This window comes from Microcebus murinus, chromosome 10 (genome assembly GCF_040939455.1).
Source record: "Microcebus murinus isolate Inina chromosome 10, M.murinus_Inina_mat1.0, whole genome shotgun sequence".
NCBI lineage: Eukaryota > Metazoa > Chordata > Mammalia > Primates > Cheirogaleidae > Microcebus > Microcebus murinus.
In genome coordinates this window covers 37,515,282-37,539,355 of record NC_134113.1, presented here as the reverse complement: position 1 = coordinate 37,539,355, position 24,074 = coordinate 37,515,282, and the positions used below count along the sequence as shown (strand labels likewise).

General features: G+C 34.9%; 1 protein-coding gene across 1 annotated transcript in view; it reads right to left on the bottom strand.

The window, feature by feature from the left end:
- The window catches only part of PAWR (pro-apoptotic WT1 regulator), a 118,039-nt gene that overhangs the window by 5,164 nt on the left and 88,801 nt on the right, over positions 1-24,074 (bottom strand). The window contains exon 6 of the mRNA XM_012750334.3: positions 1-24,074. This exon is cut by the window's left edge and continues 5,164 nt beyond it. Coding sequence (XP_012605788.2) covers positions 23,988-24,074 — 87 coding nt within the window. The 3' untranslated portion in view covers positions 1-23,987.

The window sequence follows — 24,074 nt, the reverse complement described above, 5'->3', positions numbered from 1 at the left end:
ATGTGCCTCAAGAGAGGCCACATTCAGACTCCTTCCCAGAGAATGAAGACTATTCATCAGGCAAAGAATTTTGACAATGTAGTTAGTAGCAATTATGGGAAAAATAAAACCCTTTCATGTATATATCCTAACACAAGGAAAGATTCTCACTAAACTGGTTATGCATGTTAATGTTTGCACTCCAAGTGAGTTTAAGTGTTGCCTCTCCTAAGCAACAGAGTTATGTTTCCAAGGAGTTTTTTATGGAGACAAAAGGTGGAGCCAGGAAGTAGTATGAAGTGACTGCAGTATTCGAAGGTAATGGTATAACATATCTTCATCAAGAGCCAGACATGCCTCAAGATAACAGGTAAATAAATAATTCAAAACAGGGGCCTCACATTACCAGACTAAGTCCGAACCAACCAAATCACGTTCATCATTTGAAAGTCTTCTGTCACAAAGGTTACTGGGCTTATGATGTGGGTTTTGACCAGATGGCTGTCCTCATAATTGTGAGTTAAATGAAAAACATTCAAAAATAACCAGATAAAAATCTTCATGTGGATGGAGAACCAGAGAGAATTTGTTGATGGTCGGGAGTCAAACACCATTTTCCCCTCCTTTCCTTAATGCAGTAAGACTCAGGAGAAGTTTCAGGATTTATCAAATCCAGGAATAGTTCCCTACAATTCAACACTGAAAAGATGCGTCATAAATACTTATAAAGTTTTCCCACCAAAATGTTACAATAACTAACTCACATCTCAAGACTCAGGGCCAAATTATTTCCACATATCTATGGTTTGCTGCTTGACAAACCACCACCTTTCCCAGAGGCCTCAGTTCCCAAGTTGACAGATGAGATGACTCCAAGATGAGATTCCCCAGCTTCAGGCCAGCACCATAGCCCTAGGTAACTGTGATCTGAGGTGTTTTTGAAGTTTCTCCCACCTCTGGGCTAAAGCTTTCTTTCCAGTGGGTCTGAAAGTAGGGTCTGAAATTCTCAGCATTCCTGTCATTCCCTAAGGGCTGAGACAGCTCTCTAAACATTCTTGCCCACAGGCACCTGAGGAATTAGGCCACCAGCTCTTCTGTGCAGAGCCAACAGGAAGTTAAGCACAAAGGGCAGCAAGTGTATTTGGGAAGATGACAGTGAGGCCTAAAGGAAACATGAAGGGTGGAAGGCAAAGACAAGGAGCTTGGTCTGCATAAGCAGTTTGCCCTGCAGACGTTCCAGCACTCACCATGGCCACCATGACCACAAGTGGTGACTCGCCTAGGAATGCAATGCGGGCCAGGAGGGAAGCTAGAGAGCTTGAAAAGGAACCCGTGCTCTTATAAAAATCCTGAATAAGGAGTTTTAGCTAGAATCACTTGCTGGAAGCCTAGAAAGAAATGTTTTCATCCCTAACTGGATCTCAGAAGCCCTAACTTACTAGAGCTTCAGAGTTGCTGAGAGGAGCTAGACTGGCAAAAATCTTCTCCCTTTGCCTTTCTCTCTCCCTCCCACTTTCTTTCCCCTCACTCTCTCTTTACCATATAGTCTGGGAGTTTTTTTGGATAAATTTTTTGGAGAGCTAGGGTACACTTGCAGTATATGCATTTTTAAGCCACAGACAAACCACTAGAGGGCAATGTCAACACTAATGGCTTAAACTCCCCTGACTTCCTCTGGCTTCAATATTCAGGCAGACCCATCCACACATCCTGTGACAGGATATTTCAGAACTTTTCCTTCCATTCTCATTGTAAACAAACAACCTGAGGGTGGATACAACCAGATGCATATCAGAGCAGCACACAGCATGAGTTAGGCAGGCCAAATTTTTGGCATATCTGGAACAATGTCTAATTTTGCAGCACAGTTCAGAATCCAGAGCATAAACTTGCATTTTTGTCCTGAATTTCTAACCTGAATTTTATAATTTCTGTCAAATGTTTTCTATCCCTAAGAGCAAAAGGAACCTTTCAAAGAAATGAAGAGTTAAATAATCTAGCACAGCCTATTTGTACAAGATTCTGTTTTGTTTCCATATTGAAATTATAAATATTTGGTTTGGTCAAAAGCTATCAGATTAGTCACATATGCAAACATAGGGACCATGGGCCATACATTTCCCCTTGCTTGAGGAACTGAAAGTGTAAATTGGATCCCAATAAATTTGGTCCTAGTTTGTGTGCCAAATATCCAGGTGAAATTATAAATCAGAAAGTATTAAAGAGACACAGCGGTCCCCAACCTTTATGGCACCAGGGACTGGTTTCATGGAAGACAATTTTTCCACAGACAGGGGGAGGGGGGGGTTGGGGAGGATGGAGGTCAGGCAGTGATGTGCGGCCCAGTTCCTAGCAGGCCACGGACTGGTACTGGGCCACAGTCCAGGGATTGGGGACTGCAGAGGTAAAGGACAGAACAGGCTTTCTATGGACAGGGAGACTGCTGTCTCCGGCACTGGTGCTATACTTCTTCAAATAACTAATATTTGCTGATATCAAGCTTATCCTCAGTTTATCAGCAGAGGCAGATAAGGTGAGGAAAATATTTGTAGGCAGAGAGCTTTCTGGAATTTTCCTACAGTGCTGAAATACCATCCAGAGTCCAGTCATATTTGGACAATGATTGCTATGTTATTTTTTCTATCTCTTGTATTTTCACTGGTATATAATAACATTAACACTCTTTACACAAGGTCAGTACTATTTACCTAAGAGTTTCCCAAAGGTCTCTCCTCTCAAAGGGTCAAGAGCTCACAATATGTTTCTAAAGGGAAAAGTATAAAAGGAAAATTCTATTAAAATTAGTCAGGTAGGGACTGTAACTCAGCAAACCTGCATTTACTAGGGGTAAGACAGAGTAAAAAAAAAAAAAAAAAAAAAAACTAGTTCCAAAATTTAAAGATTAGAATTCAACAGAAGACTCCCAGGGTTGGGCCAACACTGTGTTCCAAAGCAGGCAAAGAGAAAAAAGTACAGAAAAACAGACAAGGATGGAAGTCTGGTATAGGAGGGTGCACAGTGAATAGAAGAAAATGCTATGGAAGATGATTCCTGACCTAGCAATACCTAACTAGGTAGACTGTTGACAAAAGGTGGAGATGGATAAAAGAGTTCTGCAGAAGGGACCCTTGTCCTCTCCCTACGTACTCACAACCCCAGGCACATTACCAAGAAGGCACCATGGCCTTTTTTTTTTTTTTTAATAGGCACTGTTTACAGGACTGTGCCCCAGGAAATTGAGGAACAAACACCCTTTCTCTTTCAGATCACCTTTACAAATCCAAGATTTGGCACACTGGGGCGAATAAAAACAGACGGCTAGGAAAGGGTAAACAATGGATGAGATTCCAGCTGTAACTTGGCTAAATAGAGTTGTTTCAGTACCTGACAACTTGGGTTCGGTCTGCATTATTCTGAATGTATAATTGATGTGGTCCGTCTGTTTCCAGTAAAAGAACTTTTGTTTTGCTTTTTTTTTGGTCCACTTTCACTCAGAATGAATGGCTTTCTCATTAGGCAATGTTCACATGCCCTCAGAAAATGTGTCTGGAATAGAAAGACTCCCTGGAATCACAGATTAAAATGCCAACAGAGTTGAGTATGTTCTTCCCAATTTTGAGCTAATTAAATGAGAACTCATGCCATTCTCCATGCAGGGAACTTCTCAGGTAAGACTATTTAAGCCATGGAACCATCTACTTAGTGTGGTCATTAAGATCCTACAGCACTCTGGTGAACAGTGTTGTGGATTGGCAGCCAGAACATCTTTTCCCATTCCAGCCCCTACATCTCCTGGATTTATAGAAGGAAAGCAACTAGGACAGCTGTAGGTCTTCTCACCAATTCTGCATATTTACTGAGCACCTACTCAATGTCTTAGGCACTGGAAGTACAATAATATGCAAGATCTAGCATAGTCCTTGCCTTCACAGAGTTTACAGTTACGGAGGAAACAAACCAGTAAAAAGGCAATGATAACTTCATAGCCACTAGCATGGCTATCATCAAAAAGAAAAAAAGGAAAGAAAGAAGAAAGAAAAGAAGTGTTGGTAAGGATGTGAAGCAATTAGAACGGTTATGCATCATTGGTGGAAATGTAAAATGGTACAGCTGCTGTGAAAACCAGCCTGCAATTCCTCAAAAAGATCAACATAGAGTTACCTTCCGATGCTGCAATTCCACTCCTAGGTACATACTCAAGAGAACTGAAAACATATACTGAAAACCTGCACACAAATATTCACAGAAGCATTGTTCGTAATAGCCAAAAAGTAAAAACAACCCAAATGTCCAGCACCTGATGAGTGGATAAACAAAATGTGGTATATATATAATGGAATATTCATCCATAAAAAAATGAAATACATGATACATGTTACATAACATGCTGAAACTCAGAGATATCATACCTAGTGAAAGAAGGCAGACATAAAAGGACAAATATAGTATGATTCTGTTAATATGAAATGCCCAGACTAGGCAAACCCAGAGATTAAAAAGTAGATTAGTAATTCTCAGGGTACTGGGGGAAAAGGGATTGGGGAGTGGCCATCAACAAGTGTGTGTGGGGATCCTTCTAGGGGTGATGAAAATGTTTTGCAATTATATTGTGGTGATGATTGCAAACTTTGTGAATATATATATTTTTTAAAAACCCACTGAATTGTATACTTTGGAGGAGTGACTTTTATGGTATGTGAATTATATCTCAATAAAATGAGGTAATCCAATGTGATGAGTGCCCCATTATAAAGAGTGCTGTTCTACATATGTTGGGGAAGTGCAGGAGAAGGGGTTCAGAAAGCCATCTTGTCTAACTGGTATGTGAGGGTTTTTAAAGAAAAAAAGAGAAAGGCTTTCTGAGAAAAGTGACTTTTAAGCAGAAGTCATAAGAGAAAGGAGGACAAAAGAGAAAGAATAGATGAATCCTAAAGGCACAGGAGAATATGCCCAGTGCTGAAGGGAGAGAGCACATGGTACATTTAGGGGAACAGTGGTCCTGCTGGGCTGAAACATGATGTTTGCGGTGACAGTGGAGAGAAGATAGGCCAGGGATAGAAGGAACTAACAAACCATTCTAAAGAATCTGGATTTTACCTTAATTATAACAGGAAACCTTTGAAAGAGCTAAAGCATGAGAGCGACAAGATCTGATTTGTTCTCCAGAAAAGGTGTTCCAAATGCAATGTGAACAATGGACTGTAGGTAGAGCAAGCATAGGGGATGGGAGATTAGTCTGGAGGTTATTGCACTAATACAAGGAAGAACTGACCAAATAAGGAAAGTTGGAAGGTACGGGGGAAGTGCCTCCAAACTCCCTGAAATGTTCTGCCAACTATAACAGCAATAGGTTTCACCAGGAAACAATATGTGGTTTCATAAGGAGGTAGTGTCCATGCTGAGGCTGCTGATGTGCCTCCCAGCAGACCTTCCTCCTGCTTTTGGTCCAAACTTTATCCTCATCATTTGCAATGGAAAGATAGTCTACTATAATGAGTATAGACTTGAGAGTCAAAAACACTTGAGTTCAAATTCCTATTCTGCCATTTCCAAGTTTAAGTGGTAAATCACTTAATCGCTGATCTCAGTTTCCTTAATTTGAAATGAGGAGGAGAATAACGTATCTCAGTTTTGTGCTGAAGATTATATGTGATTACATATGTTAAAAAGCTTTGCCCCAGGCCTGCCATGTAGTAGGAGCCCAATAAATGTGGTTTCTGTACATTCAAGCCCTCTGGGATTACAATTCTGTAGTTACAACCATAATTCTTCAATGCAAGTATGACACCAAAGGGTGAGTAAATATGCCTTAGGCCTGGTACTATCAAAATTTTAGTGAGGTAAGAAAGACTGCCATCCTAGAAACAGGTATTTGGCAGTTGACAAACATAAACTATTTGCATCCATGGTTCCTTAAATACTATTTCAAAGTCAAATGTATTTAAATTAATTCCTAAAATGAAAGATCTGAGAACTCCTTAGACAAGTTATCAAAGTAGCCTTGTTTACACTCAAGCAGGAAGGCCAAAGTTCCAGGTAAGGGCGCTCCTTTCTAGAACTCAGCATAACTCCAAGGCAGCAGACCATATAAATAGTTTGAGGGACTGAACAAATGGAATGCTGTCTGGAATGATAATGTGGAAAGAGTTCATGTAAACACAGCAGGCCACTTAAAGAAACACATTTTAAAAGCTACCTAGAGCTTTCTAGGCACAAGTGTCTTGTTGACGTTTTCATGTAGGAAGGAACACATTTTAAGAATAGGCAAGGGTAAAAAAAGTATCAAAATGTATTTTAAAATCTTAATTAAGGAGGTGATTGCTATAAGCACTAGCACCTATGTCTTGACTCCTCCTTAACCAGGTTGCAGTTCCTAGGAATAAGATATAATTGTAATATTGATCTAAAATGGTAAACAATTCCCCAGACCTTTGGAAAGACTTCTCTCTCACACACACACATACACACACTTATATCTTTCATGTATTTGAAAAATGTTTGCCTTTCTCCCTCTTCCCATACTGTGAAGTAAAATTTGATCCCCCCAAAATAACAACCTTATTAAATATGTTTCTTTGCTCATCATTGCAATGGATTTCAGAAAGCACAAGGTGGCAGAAGCACACTAGAAATGCAACTGAAATAAACTAGGGCAACTTGATCATGAAAACTGCAGCAAAATCTATTTTTTTTTAATAAAAATAATAAAGGCCCTCTCCATTATAACAACAAACATGCTCCATAAAGTTTGGAAAATGTGACAGGTAGAAAAAGGAAACAGAATTTTACCACTCAAAGATATGGACAAATGTTTAGTTCTTCTTCCTACTATAATTATTGTGACTTTTATCAAATATGCAACTTTATATCCTCCCTTTTAAACTTTAACAATGGGAGCACTTTCAAATCTTATTTATATAAACATGTTTTTGTTTCACAAAAAAATTTCACAAAAATGTTATACAAACATTTTTTTTGTTTCACACATCTGCATGTGTCCACATTTTAAAAAACTCTTTCAAAAGATCACTGATTAGAATGTGGCTAATTTTATCTAGCCATTTTTCCAATAGCAACAATTACTTTAAGTTAAACATTTATCAATAATACCTGAAGTAAACTTACATTTTTAAGATGCTATTTCCAAAAAAAAAAAAAACCCAAACAAATAAAAACAGTCATCTGAGAGAATTAGAACTGAACAAACAAAATAATAACTTTTTCCTTTATTCCAAAACAGAGAACAAAATGATGGCATCCTTTCTGTTCAAACAGCATTCATTCTTAAGACCTCTGTAACTCCAATTAAAAAGTACACAATAAATCACTTTTTGAGCTGGACTATAGGTACTTGGATCTTCTAATTTCTTATTTTTCAAACCGTTATCTACAGAGAGAGAGAGACTGTGATAAAATCATTTTATATGTAGGAAATATTTATAACAAATTTCCAAGATAAATGTTGCTACAGCAGTCAAAAGTCATTTTTACTTTTAAAACATTGCCACTAACTAGATTCGCCCCTGGAAAATTAAGCAAAGCCACAATTCATTTGCTGCTTTGGAATCAACTAAAAAGAACTGTATTAAATCATTTGGTCTAGTCATCTGCTTTAGACAGGTGAAAAGCCATTATTATTATTTCCTTCTTATGGGCTCAGGCAACTAAAGCTTTCATCAACATCAGGTAACTAAGTGGGAGACAGTTACTCAGAACCCTGTAATCAAGTACTGGAAAAATTCCATGTTATCTCCCCATGTTTTGTGACCTTAATTTGTACCTTTAATCCACAGGTCAAAATATATAAAATTAGAAATAACATGACTCTCCTCTTTTAAATGAAAACTCAATTTACTCTATTAAATAAACAAAACAATAAATTCCATGAGAGGGAAAATTCAATTGTCAGTAACAAATGTTATTACATTCCAGATACTTCTGAATGGTTAGCCTTGAGTCTCTCCTTTGTAAGAATTTACTAGGCAATCACAGAGAATTCTCTTCAAGGAGCAATTCCATTCATGATTTCCCAGGCCTAATCAGAACTCTAAATTAAAAGGCTCTCACTCTGATGGCTTCACTTACTTCTTCTTGGCTTCCTCCTTCCCCAGTAGTTTTGAAGAAGTTTCCCTTTTTATTCAAATGCTCTCTCAGCCAGTTCAGAAGGGGATTTCCTGAACTATGAGCACCAAGGTTAAATCTTTAGTATTCTAACACCTTACAGGTTGCAAGTAATTGAGGAGGAAAAAAAGTAAGCTTAAAGAAATTATTAGTGCATAACCTTACTGCACTTTCTCAACATTTCTTTAGGACTGCATATGAAATTCAAGACCAAGTATGGATAATTTCACTATAAACTCAGTATCAGAACCTTTTTTTGCATCCCTTGTTGCTAAGGTTTCTAAAAATTGGGCTTATCTATTTCCAGAGCCCTGGAAAAAATTTAAAAATATGAACTATGTTAAGTCATGTGCCTTGTCTATGGAGCACCCACATTTTAAAAGCCTGGAGATCCTGGCTTGGGAAAGCTAGAAAAGTAAACACCAACTCTGATGATTGGAGAAGCTAATCTAAATTCCTTTGCTGAATCTTTTCCCCAAACTTCTAATAAAAATAATTTAGGTTTGGCCCTCAGAACTATTTCTTACAAAAACTGCTTATCATTATACAAGAATAGTTTCCCCAATTTCTTGTTTGTTTTTCCTCTAGTCTATTCTTTCCCACATAGATTAAACCAAAATAAGATTAGCCAAACCTAATTTGATTCTAATCCAAGCCACACACCCTATGTATTCCATTCCAAATCAAGTTTAATTTACTGACTTCCTTGGGTCCCAACTGAATGACCTACTGGAATCCATGAAAGGGGTCACAGAATAAGGTTGCAGGCCAAAAAAAGAATGTGAAAAACACAAGCAAGCCTGGAAACAAATTGGCCCAAAGACAAAAACTTGGTTATGTTTCTTGTGGAATTCAAATGCTAAAAGATCAAGTCTTCCAAGGGAAAATGCAGCCAACAGAGAAGCAGATGCATTTGAATTCACTCATCATTGTTTCATTCAACAATTATACATATAGTCATGAATCCTGGTAAAGACTTCAGGAGAGTATTGTTTTCTGGTGCCCAGTTTTGCCCTGATGTCAGTCTCCCTCACATAAACTTTACTTTTTATCTGTTATTTTTTGGTAATTTGGAAGCTAGATTAAAAACCTCTCTTTTGATTTTGGCAACTAGTAGTTCCTAGATTCTTTTAATCCAAAAGGATCTTCGACCTTCTTAAGTCGAGATTTCCCTCTAAAGGATAAAGTCATTTTAATTTGCTAACACTGTAAGAGTAGGAGCTTATAATAGCTACATATGGGTTTTTTTTTTTTGAGACAGAGTCTCACTTTGTTGCCCAGGCTACAGTGAATGCCATGGCGGCAGCCTAGCTCACAGCAACCTCAAACTCCTGGGCTCAAGTGATCCAGCTGCCTCAGCCTCCCAAGTAGCTGGGACTACAGGCATGCGCCACCATGCCCAGCTAATTTTTTCTATATATATTAGTTGGCCAATTAATTTCTTTCTATTTATAGTAGAGATGGGGGTCTCGCTCTTGCTCAGGCTGGTTTCGAACTCCTGACCTTGAGCAATCCACCCACCTCGGCCTCCCAGGGTGCTAGGATTATAGGCATGAGCCACCGCGCTGGCCCATATGGTACCGGCCCATATGGTTTTATACCAGTGATAAATCACTAACATTGTTATAGCTTATGTTTCAAACTTCCACAATATTATTTTGATCCTCAAAATCACCCTCATGAAATAGAATGAGAGATATTATTATGACTATTTTGTAGATTAGGAAGTGGAGGCTCAGGAAAGAAAAATGACATTGAAGGTCACTTTCTAAGTGGTAAATCCAAATCTTAATTGATCAGAGTTCTTTTCTACTTTTCCTCAGTTTAACTTTAAAATTTAAGTTTTTGCATACTTTGTGCTAAGGATCAGGACTATTATGTTACAAACACATGTACAATTCCTCCTTATGATTCAGAAGGTTCCTTCTTCATTCTCAATCTTTGGTTTTGCTTTAACAACAGATCATCTTTCCCATTTAAAAACAAAAGTTAAACACACAATAACAACACTAGACTACAAATATATAAGATTTTCTTCCACAACAGAACAAAAATTTTCACTGGTTAGTGACAGCATGTTATTTGGTGAATAGGAAATCAGAAAAACTATTTTAGTCACCATTTCAGCATTATTTAGCTAGATAACCTTGAGCAAGTCTTTCAAGTTCTGTGCCCCAGTTTTACACACTATTGTCCTTCAAATTTTATAAGCAATACAAAATCATTAATTCTAAAATATTTTACATAATACCCAGTACCACTGGTATAAGAATTCTGAGAAGGGAGAGAAAAAAGTTTATTTCCAGTTTCATCTCATGCAATATTTTAACAGATACGGTGCATTGCATTTTTTTTTGGAGCTTTCTTGTTTAGCAACTAGAATATTGTGTTCACAATTCAGTGAATTCCTTACATTCCTTTTACTGACATCTCTTTGGACCATGAGTCCAAAATTGTGTAAGCATTTTCCCTATTACACAAATAGACTGATTGGTTTGCCCAAGTTACACAGTAAGTTAGTGGCAGGATCAAAGGTCAAAAAAGGTGCCTTTGTAATATCTTTTTTTGTTTAGTAGCGTAGCTGGTCATGTTTTAGCTGTTCAGAAAATCCATCTACCTCTTTAAATCTGTATCTTTGGTTAGTTGAAAAGATTCTATTGCCCACTCTAATTTCTTCTTCAATCTCACTGAAAGGGGAAAGTTCCTACTATTTCTAAATTGTATTTAAACAGAGATTAAACTTTATTTCTTATGTTCCACAAATTTCATATACTCACAAGTAAATCACCCATATGTAAGCTGAGCAGAATATTGTCCTACTAGAGTATTTTTATCAGATATGTAAGTGTGGTCTAAGAATGGACACATATAAGATCCAAAATATTTGAGGAGAAAATACAACACAAAGAAATTATCCTGTGTAATTTCAAATTAATATATATAATTGGACAAATAAAATATCCACATTTGAGTTAAGAGTCTTTTTCTAGGTCATAAAACAAACACTACCTTTAAACTTCTGCAATTCAGCAGGAAAAATGTTCCATTCTAGACCTTTTCAGGTGCCCCTGTGGTCTTCTCCCACAATGATCAAACAAAAAAAATCCCTGCTGTCCTGTTTTGCAGCCTTAAGCATGCATACCAAAATCAATAAAAACTTTCTCATTATACAGATCAGTAGATGATCTCTTTTTTTTGGTGTGCTTCCTATCCTCTGCTATCAGTACATACTGGTCACTAATAATCAAGTTCACTGCAAAAACAAGTAAAGAAATAGAGAAAGAAATTGACTTGTTGCCAGCCTATGTGAATCCAAGCTAATTCACTCTGTTTAGTTCCTGTATCGGCTTGGTTAATGATAATGCCTCAGAATACATTTGTTCAGGAGTCCAGGAGGAGACATTTCTTATTAGGAAAACAGGCCCAGGTTGAGCCTGGAGATTTGAGAAAAAGACAAACCTAACTGGGAAATACTTTGACCTTCTCAAGTAAACTAACTCACTAGGCTCTTTCTTTATAAAAGATGATGTCCTTTACCCAAGGCTTTGTTCAATGTTTCTTGAGTAGCTACAATATTCCAGGGTTTGTAGAGATTACATTACATCTGTGTCAACACATATACTACATACTTTTTTAGGATAGAGTCCGGTTTACTTCAATAGGGTTTCTAAAGGCAGAGAGCCTTCCTGAAAGAGGACCCGTAAGCCCAGATGGCAGTTTTATTAATAATCCAGAAGCTTCCTCATAACCATTCTTTTTTAATTTCAGGAAAGACCACCATTGTATCTTCTCAACTTCTTTGTTGGTACAAACCACATTAGATATAAACATGCATTATGTCACACAATTTACATGCATTATCTCATTTATTCCTCACAATGACCTCCTACCCAAGTTAGGCATTATTTTGTCCTTGTTGTAGATGAGGAAACCATAAAGCAACTTGTCCAAGGTCAAACAGCTAGTAGTGGTGGAACCAGGATTTGAATTCAGGTAGGTCTGACTTGGAAGCTATCACTTCTCTAGGGGGTGCTTCTATAGAAAGCCTTAAATGCAGTACTCAGGGGTAATACCATGGCTCATCAGACGCTGAATATATTTTTTTAAATATTTCTACAACAGATACCAATCTTTACATCCCAATTCCTTCAAAGCCTGCCTTAAATGGTATATCCTAAATAAGTCTCCCTTAGTCCTTAAAGGAATATCTCCCATCTCTTTGCTTGTGCACATTTTATTCCTTAACTACATAAGTTTTGAGAACAGAAACAGTCTGATTCATTTGAGTATTCTTATGCACGCCAAGTGATTCCTGATGCAGGAGTAGAAGGCCTATCACACTTAAAGAAACATGTCTCCAACTATTGTAACACTGAATTGAAATCATTTATTCTAAAGAGTCAAAAATAAGTATGAATTTCCACTGTGTTCAAAAATAATTTTTATAACTTCTTTTATCTTATGGTTTTATAGTATTTTATAATCTCTAATCTTTCTTCTAAACCTGTGTTGCAGACACCTCAGTTTTCGGGTACTGGCAGATACCTGATTCAGTTTATATCATCATGGGACCTCAAGGTAAATAAAAGAAGTCCCTCAGCTTTGTTTCTCCATCTATAAAGAGATAATCAGCTTTTTAAAAGTTAGTCAGGAAGATGTTACAAACTTATTTAAAATCAAGTAAGAGAAACTTCTCAAATATCCTGGGGAGGAGAAATATTTATAAACTTAAGAGTTTTTCAGAATTTAAAAAAATCATAATATAAAGGGCTAAATGCTATGCTAAGTTAATAAGTGAATCAGAGGTAAATCCCCCAAACTGCATCTAATTCTTACACTTATGTCCTTCCTAAATGAAATAAATCTTTTGACAAAAATCACAGCAAAAGAATAAAGTGCCCTGATCACTCAATTCCCTGCCCCACCAAAAATAAAAGGATAATGAGCTCAAAACCATAGTGGGAGTGTTTCTCAAGTAACTAGATACCAGGAGCTTGTAAAGTACACTGTACTTAGTTCCACCTCAATTGCGGAGCTCAGAAGGAAAGAAAAACATAGGAAAAAATATTTTTACTTAATCATGAGTGACTTTGGGAATTGTATGAGCCACAGGAACACAGGTGTTCGGAAATCCATTACAAAATTAACCATAGAAACTGTCTCTGAATAATTACAAATTCTTTAGATGATCAGAATGTATGGGAAAATGTGGGATTCTGACCCTCACCAATGAGGACTTAATAGCACTGGCCATTAAAGATATGACTTCTGGCCAAAAATACAATTCATGTAACAAATTAATTGGAAACATAAATTAGTGTTCCAAATCCCCAATCATACTCAATTTCTCAAGGGGAATAAATCTGTCTTTTCCAAACATTAGACCTATCAATATAATTTTTACAACATAAATTATGGCCTATAACATGTACTAATGCCACCTCTATCAAAAAGTAAGTGAAGTTCAAGCTGGATGTGGTGGCTCACTTCTGTAATCCTGGCACTTTCGAGGCTGAAGTAGGAGGATCCCTTAAGCCCAGGAGTTCAAGTTTGCAGTGAGCTATGATGACACCACTACACTCTAGCCTGTGTGACACAGAAAGACCCTCTCTCAAAAACATTAATTAATTAATTAATTAACTAATTAATTAATTAAATAAGTGGAGCTCGATTTTTATCATTTGGAGATGACCAAAGAACATTTTGAGGAGCAACCACTCCTCAACCCTGTGTCAACACTCTTTCACTGGATCACTAAAAATTAAACTGCTATGGGCTGGGATTTGTCTTTTTATTCCCTACTATGTTTCTAGTACCTAGAAAAGAGCACAAAGTAGGCACACAATAAATATTTGCAAACCAATATAAGAGACAAAATCCAAGGATTCTAGGCTACAGCTGCATTCCATATTACAGAAGAAAACAGTGGATGGAGGTAATGGAGGGAGTAGGGGAAGAGTTCTGCCTTTCTTACAAGGTGGTGTCCTAGGTGATGGCTGCCAGCAACTGGGCTTTATTCCAAGCACTGCAAAGACTCTTGGTGGGTCCATGAGTCAAAGGTTAACTTCACAACCTGCTTCGAGCCATCACCCAACACTTTCTTCACTAGGACTGTCTCACAACCAGCTGTGAAAACTTACCCATGACTGGCACCTCTGCATAGACCCTCACTCAGATGAGACTAAAGTATCTAATCTCTACTAAAATCATACTATGAATTAGGGTCAAATTTAATGGGGAGGGGTGTAGGAGCATAATTTGGGCACCACTTTTAATTATGTATTTAACTTAATTGATACAGCTCTCTATGTCTTTTCACATCTAACTCAATGAATACCTATATTTTTTACATAGTTATGTGGCTATATCCTAATTTGAACACAACTTTAAAATGCTTTTAACTACTCAAAACACTGACTTTTATAATCAATCTCTTGAAATTCCCAACAGACATGAATACATTTTTAAAGAAAAATCAAGATAGTTATCTGCTGGTATCTGAGGGGGATTGGGTCCAGGACCACCACCCCCAACACCAAAATCTACAGATGCCCAAGTCCCTTATATAAAATGATACAGTATTTGCATATAACCTATGCACACCCTCCTGTACACTTTAAATCATCTCTAGATTACTTATAATGCCTACTACCATGTAAATGCTATGTAAATAGTTGTTATGCCATATTGTTTAATTTGTATTTATAATTGTTTATTGTTAAATTATTTTTCTTAATATTTTCAATTCATGGATGGTTGAACCCACAGATAGGAAGGATCAACTGTTTATCTAAGATCTTCCCACCATTTGCACAGAAAACAAGTGAGAAAATAAATTAGAAAAGGCAAAGAAGATTTCTGTCATTGTCTTAAAAATTTCCAATAAATATACAAGTTTGAAAATGTTTCAACTTCAGACTTTATAGTTAAGAACTCTATAAATGCCTTGGTTTTTATATCATCTAATAATTTAAATGGCTATCAAGGCTTTAATTCTTTACCAAAGAAGGTAGCTCTTAATTCCAGGTCCTGGAAATGAAACGTACAAGATGAGACTAGAATTGATTATGTCAGAAAACAAGGAAGCTATTGATAACCAAAAGGATACAGAAGCCAACTTGCAGGGGCTCCCACTGGCAAGGATAAGACAATCTAGAGTCTAAGGGGAGTGTTTGGATTTGGGGGGGGTCAATACTTCATGAATGGGCTGGTGCCCTCCTCAGGGTAATGAATTCTTCTAATAGTTCCTGTGAGAGCTGGTTGCCCAGAGCACCCCCCCCCCATTCCTCTCTCACCATGTGATCTCTGCGCACTGGCTCCCCTTCTCTTTTTCATTTCCCTTCTGCCATGAGTGGAAGCAGCCTGAAGCCCTCACCAGAACATGCTGTAGCCATGCTTCTTGTACAGCCTGCAGAACCATGAGCCAAATAAACCTCTTTTTCTTTATAAACTATCCAGCCTTAGGTATTCCTTTGTAGTAACACACATGGACTAAGACAATTATAGACTTCCTGGATAATGATTCTCATGTTCACATTTTCACAGCTCTCCCAACCTCCTCTAGCTCCCTCCCCAATTTTCCTCACCAGTGTTTCCCCAGAATAAATATCATGCTTGCTTCTCAGAAAACCCAAACTGAACAGATATTATTAAGGAATTAGCATTCATTTACTCGGTATGATAGTATTGTGGCTATTTTCTTAAGTCCTTACTTTTAGAGATACATACTGAAATATTTACAGGTGAAATAATAGAACATTAGAATTTAACTTTAAAATACCCCAGAAAAAAAAAGAAAAAGATAGACAAAATTAAATTGACAAGATATTGATAATGATTTTCTCTACTTTTGTGACTATCTGACATACCCATAGTAAAGTGAAAAACACTTGACCAGTAATCAAAACTGCCAAAGGCATCAAAAACAAAGTCTGAGAAACTGTCATAGCCAAGAAAAGCCTAAGGAGACATGACTACTAAATATAATGTATCCTGAATTAGGCCCTGAACAGAAAAAGGATATTAGGGGAAAACTGAGGAAATCATAATCAAGAATGAACTTTAATAAATATGGGGGCACATGAAAACTCTCTGACTATCTTTACAATAATTCTATAAACCTAAAAGTGTTCTAAAGTTTTTAAAAAGTAAAAAAAAAAAAATAGTAAGCTTATTTAACTACCTCATTATATAGGAAATAATGAGCCTGAATCAAAATAGTCTTTTATCTTTACTCACTGGGATACAACATTGTGGATTTCTCCTCACTGATCTATCAGCTAGAAAATGCTATTCTTCTGAGCTGACAGAGAGTAAATTTTGAAGATTCAAATTCCTCAAGGGTCATCCCAGGGTCCATTCAAGCAAAATAAAAACAAAAAAATTATAACTGATGAAACATACATTTATTTGTTCCAATCAAGTTTTAAAATTTGACAAAAATGCATAATTTTTACCAAAAACCTTCAGGCAATAATAACAGAGATAAACCTTAACACAGAACAACAAAGATTTCATTCCACAGTCTCTTGGACTTTAGAAGCCATTTGAGTTCCAGAGATAATACTAAATTAATGGGGTTATGTCAGGCTGCCAATGTCCATGCTGAGGCTTTTCCTGATACAATCTTTTGCAATGTAAGCAACAAAGATCAGGTTTTTTGGTTTTTTTTTTTTTTTAAAAAAACAAATCCATGTTATTCATACACTGTCCAAAAAGAAAGACCAAGACCTTCACTTAAAAATAGAAATGTTTAGCATCGTGGTTTGAAAACTTTAACCTGCATCAGAATTACATAAAGTACTCATTAAAATAGATTGCTGGGCCTCATATTCAACGTTTCTGATTCAGGTGTTGGGTGAGGCCAAAGAATTTGTATTTCCAACAGGTTAAGTGAAGCCATTAGCTACTAGTGTGGGGAACACACGAGAATCACTGGTAAAATAACAGCATAATGACTATGTCATAAAATGAGTATAACACAGCAAAAAAAACAAACCTTTGCAGTCAGAATAGCTTTGAGACACTGGACAAATTACTCTCTAAATCTATACATTACACAAGTTTTAAAGAACCAAATAAAACAATATATAAAGCATCTAACATACTGTCTGGCACAGATGTGACTGAATTACTAATGAATGTTACTATGCTGTAATAAATTAGGGTTAAAGTTATGCTCAAATTGTTACCTGACTTGCTAAACTTGGCTGAACCTGAGGTATACTGATCTTATTAATAAGAAGGTTACAAGAAACAAGATGTATAAAGGTGTCCTATAACCATCCTTAGCATTTACAAAGCATCCATTTATTCATCCCATTTAAAATTTTCACTGATTCACTGATTTAAATAATAGTTAATTGAAACATGACTGGCATAATTTTATAATTTTACTTTAAATTAATGATGTTGTTTATTATCCTAAGCCATCCATAAATAAAACTTTAAATCTACTAAGGAAAGCTAATATTTTTCTAACTTTTTTAATACTATCAGATGAATGTATTCTTACCAAAAGATATTTACAGATTCTTCAAATGCAGATTTCCTGTACCTTTGACTGACAGCTTTGTTTACACTTTTATACTACAGCAATGAACAAAATCAGACATTTTTCTATTCATTTTTAATAATTTACTTCCATAAAGCTAAAATGTCCACAGATGACTTCATCTATCTTCAATTAACCACAGTAAATAGTTCATATTTTAAAGGAATGCAAATATTTTGTGGATACAAGCCTGTAACAATGTAAAGACTGGAATTTCATGTCCCATAGTAAGTCTATACAGGGATATCAATAGATTATATATGGATTAAAACTATATAGTGAGTAGCTGAGCATATTTGAACATGAAAAACATTACACAGAAGTCAAAACTCTTATTCTGTTTTTCACATGTATAAAGTTCAATCTACATTTCATAACTGGCTCTTAATTTTTTTTTGTTTCTCAACTATTTGACAAAAAAAGAGCTTTTTCTTTTACCTAAAAGCATTTTGAGTCAGTCATAGGAGATTTTTGAGAGAGCAAAATTATGCATTTGCTCCAGGATTAAGGGAAGTTTTGCTTTCTAGCTTCCTTTTTAACTTTTATCTGGTTAGACATCAAAATAAGTGAATGGATTGTAAAGGATATTATAACCAGTCCTATCCCTTTAACATGAAGGTCCAGCATTATATAATTCTTTCCAAAAGTTGACCAGGAATGAAATGTAACCTCTTGTAGAGATGAAGAGAAACTGGAAGAATGAGATTAAGAAAATATGTGGGTAGTTTACAGCTGCTGATAGAATGTGTGCACGCATGCATGCACAAACACAGAGTGAATCTAGAAGGGAAAAAAATAGGGATTTGATGAAGTCTAAGATAAAAGGTTCCAGTTTCAATTAAGACTATAAGACCTTGCAAATTTTTTCAGTAGGCTTGCTAGTGGAATATGTTCTTATATAAAGATTTGAGACATTTATCTAAACAGACTGAGTTAAGGATACTTGTTAGACACGTATGACATTACTGAGAAGATTAATTTAGAGTTCTAAGAGTAAAGAAGACTGACAAGCTTGTGCAGGTGTATGAAGAAAGACACATTAGACAAAAGGTTACATAAACCATTTACTGAAAAAACAAAGAGTTGCACATTCCCAGACCCCTAGTTACCATTTTCAAACTACGAAGGCCTAAAATTCTCTGAACATCATCAGATTTAGTTTATGATAGCTCCAATTTTGAATTAAGAAATTATTAATTTAGTCTTAAAATACAAAGACAAAATTTTCAGTCAGGTTGAGCATTTGTGTACTTAGGTTCACTTATTCAAGAAGCCCTATTAATGTATTCAGATCTTAACACTAAATTTTTGTTTCTTATAAAACAGTATTCTTTCTAAAATAATATACCAAATAAAGATTTTAAAAGTACTGTATACTATTTCAGTAAGAGGCAATAAGCTAATTAGATTATTAGTATTATCCTTTAACTTCAGAAGTAAAAGTCAGGATTTTTATTGATAGTACAGGAAAGAAAAAAAATAATTAACCAATGTTAAAAAATAAATGAAAAAATTTTTATTGAGCATTTATTATTTTACATGCAATGCATATTAAGTGAATCTACATTGTCTATTCCACAATAAAAACCTACACAGTGGAAATGATCAAAGCTGTCTACACAATACTAATTTTTTCAATAAATTATGCAGATGTTTTCCCACAAATATTTGGATTATGTGAATTAGCTGATTTTTTAACAAAACAGTTAAGTTTTAGCTTTCATATGGTTTTTGCTGTTAGCAGTAGCCATCTGCTACTTACATTTAGAAGAAAAACACAAGAATAAAAACCCTGAATAGCATAGCCAAATCTTTCAAGAAACAAGTTCACTAAAAAAGTAAACTATACCTATTCAGTATCCAGAGGGGAACATAATACAAAACACAGGCATTTAATCAATGTCTATCAGGTGATTATCACTAATGTTCTATTATTTCTATAGCAACTGCCAATGTGAACTGTAGATGAGAATAGTCTTAAATACCTAAAAACAAACCAGTAATCAATAAGGTATATAGAAGTACTAACTGGAAATCACATTTAAATACCATCAACAGTTTGTTGCATCTGGAATACACTGAATTCTTTTCACTTCATTACCACTACAAATTTCCTAAAAATGTTCTTTTCCTAATCCATAATTATCTTTAAAAAATGGTAAGATACTTCCCAATATGCATCATCTCTTTTACTCCACTTTTCAGTAAATGTTGTAGCAAATCAAACAGTACCTATTAACTAGATCTAAAAGACAATGGCTGGATAATACAAAAAAGTACTTTTGAGTAAACTATACAAATTAGACAGGATAATAAGAGTGCACTTTTGTGCTACTGATATATGCTCTATACATTATACACTGCTAGATGGAAGAGTGGTCCATGGCTATTAATTTGAAATTTCTGTAATATCTGTAATATTATATCCAGTTGACTAATAAATACTTGTTGAAATAGTTATGAACATTTAATGCAACTCCCACATACCCATTCCTCTCACATACACGTAATTATTTTGGGGCCGATGAATATATGACTTTAACATGCTATAAGATTCTAGTTAAGTAAAATAAAAACAATTTGGGCTCAGGTTTTCTTGGGTAATGGTTCAAATTTTTAAACTGAGAATGAAAAAAACAATTTCTGTACATAAGGAAAAACAACATGGGGACAGGTGTCTTTGTAGATGCACCTGATAAGCAAACTGTTCATTGTCTATTAGCATTATGCTTTCAGTTTAATGGAATAAAAGAAAAATGTCACATGAGTTCTCTGATAATATAAATTATAATCTTAATTGATGGGATGTTTTTTATTTATGAGAACATAGTTCCAATGCAAAAGTCAAGCTTCACTTTTACATATTAGAATAGGTTCAGATAAAAATATAAAAATGTCTAGCACTAACTTTAAGAAGTTAAAGTTCTGATTCCTGAATGCTAGTTCTTTCTCAATATACTCCCCCCCCTCAATGAAAAGCTTGTGTGTCTGGTTTCTTATATTTCTAGAATCAAATGTATGTCTGAATCCTGTAAAAGGTTATTAACAAAAGCAAGAAGTTATTAAATAAGTGCCAACACTTCATGGAACTTACTAGTCACCAATGCAAAATTATAAAGCTACCAAAAAAACAAAAAAGAAAGATGACAAATATTGTCCAGGACATCAGATTATCAAATCCAAGGCCTTTGCTATTTTGTCTTACACTGCTGAACATATGGATGTTTCTATTACATTGACTTGTACTGTTTTCAACAAAGTATTAAGCAGACTCAAAATCTTATATTTTAATTTCTAATTATAAAAATCCAGATAAATCCAGAAAACATAAAACCACATACAAATGAGGTAGGTTTTTCACTTTAAAAATACATTGCTTCTACCACAATTAAAAAATTTAAAAATTATCAAGAAAAAAAAGGAAAGACTACATTGTTTCACGTATCTACCCCTGATACTTAATTTTCTATGTCTGGAACCACTTAAACAAGTGTGCCAGTGCTAATCTACTGTATTTAGTAAATCCCTTAGATTATTTAGAAATACATACTCAAAAGCCTTTCCTTTCCTCTCTAATGGTTAACTGTCATGTGATAAAATTACCAACAATTCTATAAAGATGAAATAAAGATTACTAAAGTAATTTTTAAGTTAACTCATTTCAGAAATTAAGGAGGCAAGTCATATTCATTTTAAGGATAATAAACTTATTGTTTTGAAAATGATCTTATAAACACATCAGAACTTTGGATGTGTTTTATTATACCATAAATTCCCAGGAGATACAAGAAATAATATTTCTGAAGAGGACTAATAATTTCACAAACAACTGCACTACTCTATTGACAAAATAGCCAAGTTTTCTAGAGTAGTGCACATGTACTTTAGCTACCTTTTTAAAATCTAAACACTTTTTTACAAATGTTAGGGGGAAATTGTAGCAGATTCTACTTTATTTTTCAACAGTTGGTGTAAAAATCTGTTTGTGAAATAAATACAAGTTTCAAGGAGATGGGGAAGGACTGCATGTGAAATGCTTTGCCTAAGTTGTAAGGCTCCTGTATTTTTATTTGGTATCATTATTTTAAAATAGCAAAAATTATTGCTCAATATGTTCCCAATAAACTGAAAAAAATTAAACCTCCCAGTCTTTAAAAGCATTAAAATTGATATAATTTTAAAGTGAAATGAAGTGTTCTTTTATTTATATATTAAGTAGAAAATTCAAATTAACTCTTTTAATGAAAACCAATATACTAATACATTTTAAGGTTGGATACTGACAGCATTTTCACAACATCCAAAGTGTGGATGAGGACCTAGGCAATAAGGACATTTTTGCCATGTACTTCAGGGTAACTAAACACCTGAGTGTGAGTGTTTAGTTAGGAGCACTTAGTTAGGTTTAGTGAGTGTTTAGTTAGGAGCACCACTTAGGAGCACCTGAGTGGTGAGGTACTGGGACTGGCATACCACCTTTACTTGTGGGCAGCAGATCACTGTTCCCATGCAGAGTAAAAGACCCCAAGAAGGAGGCCTTTATGCAGTAATTCTACAACTACATCAAATTTTGTAATCTAACATTAAACTTTTTGTGAGCAGTGAAATATATATATGAAAACTGCCCCAGAGACCAAAATAATTATTAAATAAACTAAAAGGGCAAAACAAAAAGGCCAGGAGTTAAAAGTATGTCAATTCTGGGTTTTCAATAGAAGATACTTCTGGGAATAAAGACACAACAGCAGCTGTGATCGGAATCTTTAGATGATAAGCTTTAAAAATTCTAGTCTAGGGTCTCAACCTAAACCTACCTAGGAGCTACAGCAAGGGAATTCTTTTTAACTTCCTCAAATGATTCTGATGATTAGTCAAGTTTGAAACTTCCGAACTGGGGAGTAGGTAAAGCTAACCTAGGTAAAGGCAGAGATTTTTACAATTCAACATCGGATATTTGTCATTTGCTCCACATTTTTTCCTAATTGTCTTACCCTCTCTATTTTTCTAACAGTGAAAAATAGCTAGTGAAGGAAGAAGTCAGGACGGCACCCAAAGTGGATTTCACTATGTTCAAGCCACTTTCATACATTAACTAGATAGAAAGATATTAGTACTGCTGTTTGAGATTCCTCTATCAAGCAAACATTTTATAATGTTAATTTGTTTTTTGGGGGGGGGGTGGGGGAGAATTCTAACTCAACATGAAAATGTAATATAAAACAACCCTAAATACCAATGACAATTATTATAATAGAAAATTTATATAATTCTTTAAAAATAATTGTTTTAAAAATTTCAATGTTAGGAAGAAAATCCTTTAAAGTTGTGGTAAGGGAATATTCTCTTATGTGAAAAATAGTTACAATGGTATTTTCCAACTTAGAAATTAGGCAAAATATTTTAGTGTTATTTCTGCATATGTACTTTTTGTTAATATATGTGCAGGTGTTTTAAGTGTGTAAAATATTTTGGTTTTGATTTTAATGCATATGGTAATAAAAATACAACTTTTTTCTTATGCACTGAAATTGTACACATTTTCCAGGCCCAAAGAATAAACAACTTTTAAATATCCCATGTTCACTAATAAACTTTGGAACAATAAAAAAAAAAGATAGTACCTACATAAGAAATTTTACATTAAAATTACAAGTGTATGTTTTTCAGAAGTAAAAGTGATTTTAAAGTTTTTTTAATATTGAAACACAAAATAGTAAATTTTCATTTACTATAGCGCAATTCAAGTATTCTCTTAAATTTATATTTAGCTAACAAGAACATGATATTACGTAACTTTTAAAATAACTTGTCTTTTAAAATATTGTTATACAAAATAGTGTGACTATTACTCTAAATTGCTTAGAATAAGTGGAAAGAACAGTAGACAAAAACTTATATGAGTAAGTCATCAACACATAAAAGGCTGCACAGACCAGTAATAAGGCATTTACAAGTAACTCCCCAGAAGTATCTGAATTCATGTAAACAAAGACTATGTATATTCCTTCAGGGAGAGACTGTGCTACAAAGCTAAAATACATTTAAAGGGTTGTGACTTTAAATCATGTGTTATTTGAATACCACACAAAACCAAAAAGGTATTACTTATTACTTTAATAACTGAAAGATGTTACTTATTTGTGAAATAAAAAGGATACCTTTGAAACTAATAATGAAAATGAAATATTTTGAAAATAAACATCCATTTTCTAGAAATAAATATACATACTTCGTTATTTTAATGTATTGCAGCATAGGAATATCGTCCTAGCATTGACCATAACATTCAATCAGTAGTTTTAAAATATTTATTCCACATTGAGCCTTGAATCTTCTACCTTGTCAGCTGCCCAACAACTTTCAAAAGAGTTTTATTTTCCTGCTTTAGTTGTTCATTTTCATCTTCTATGTCATCTAGGTC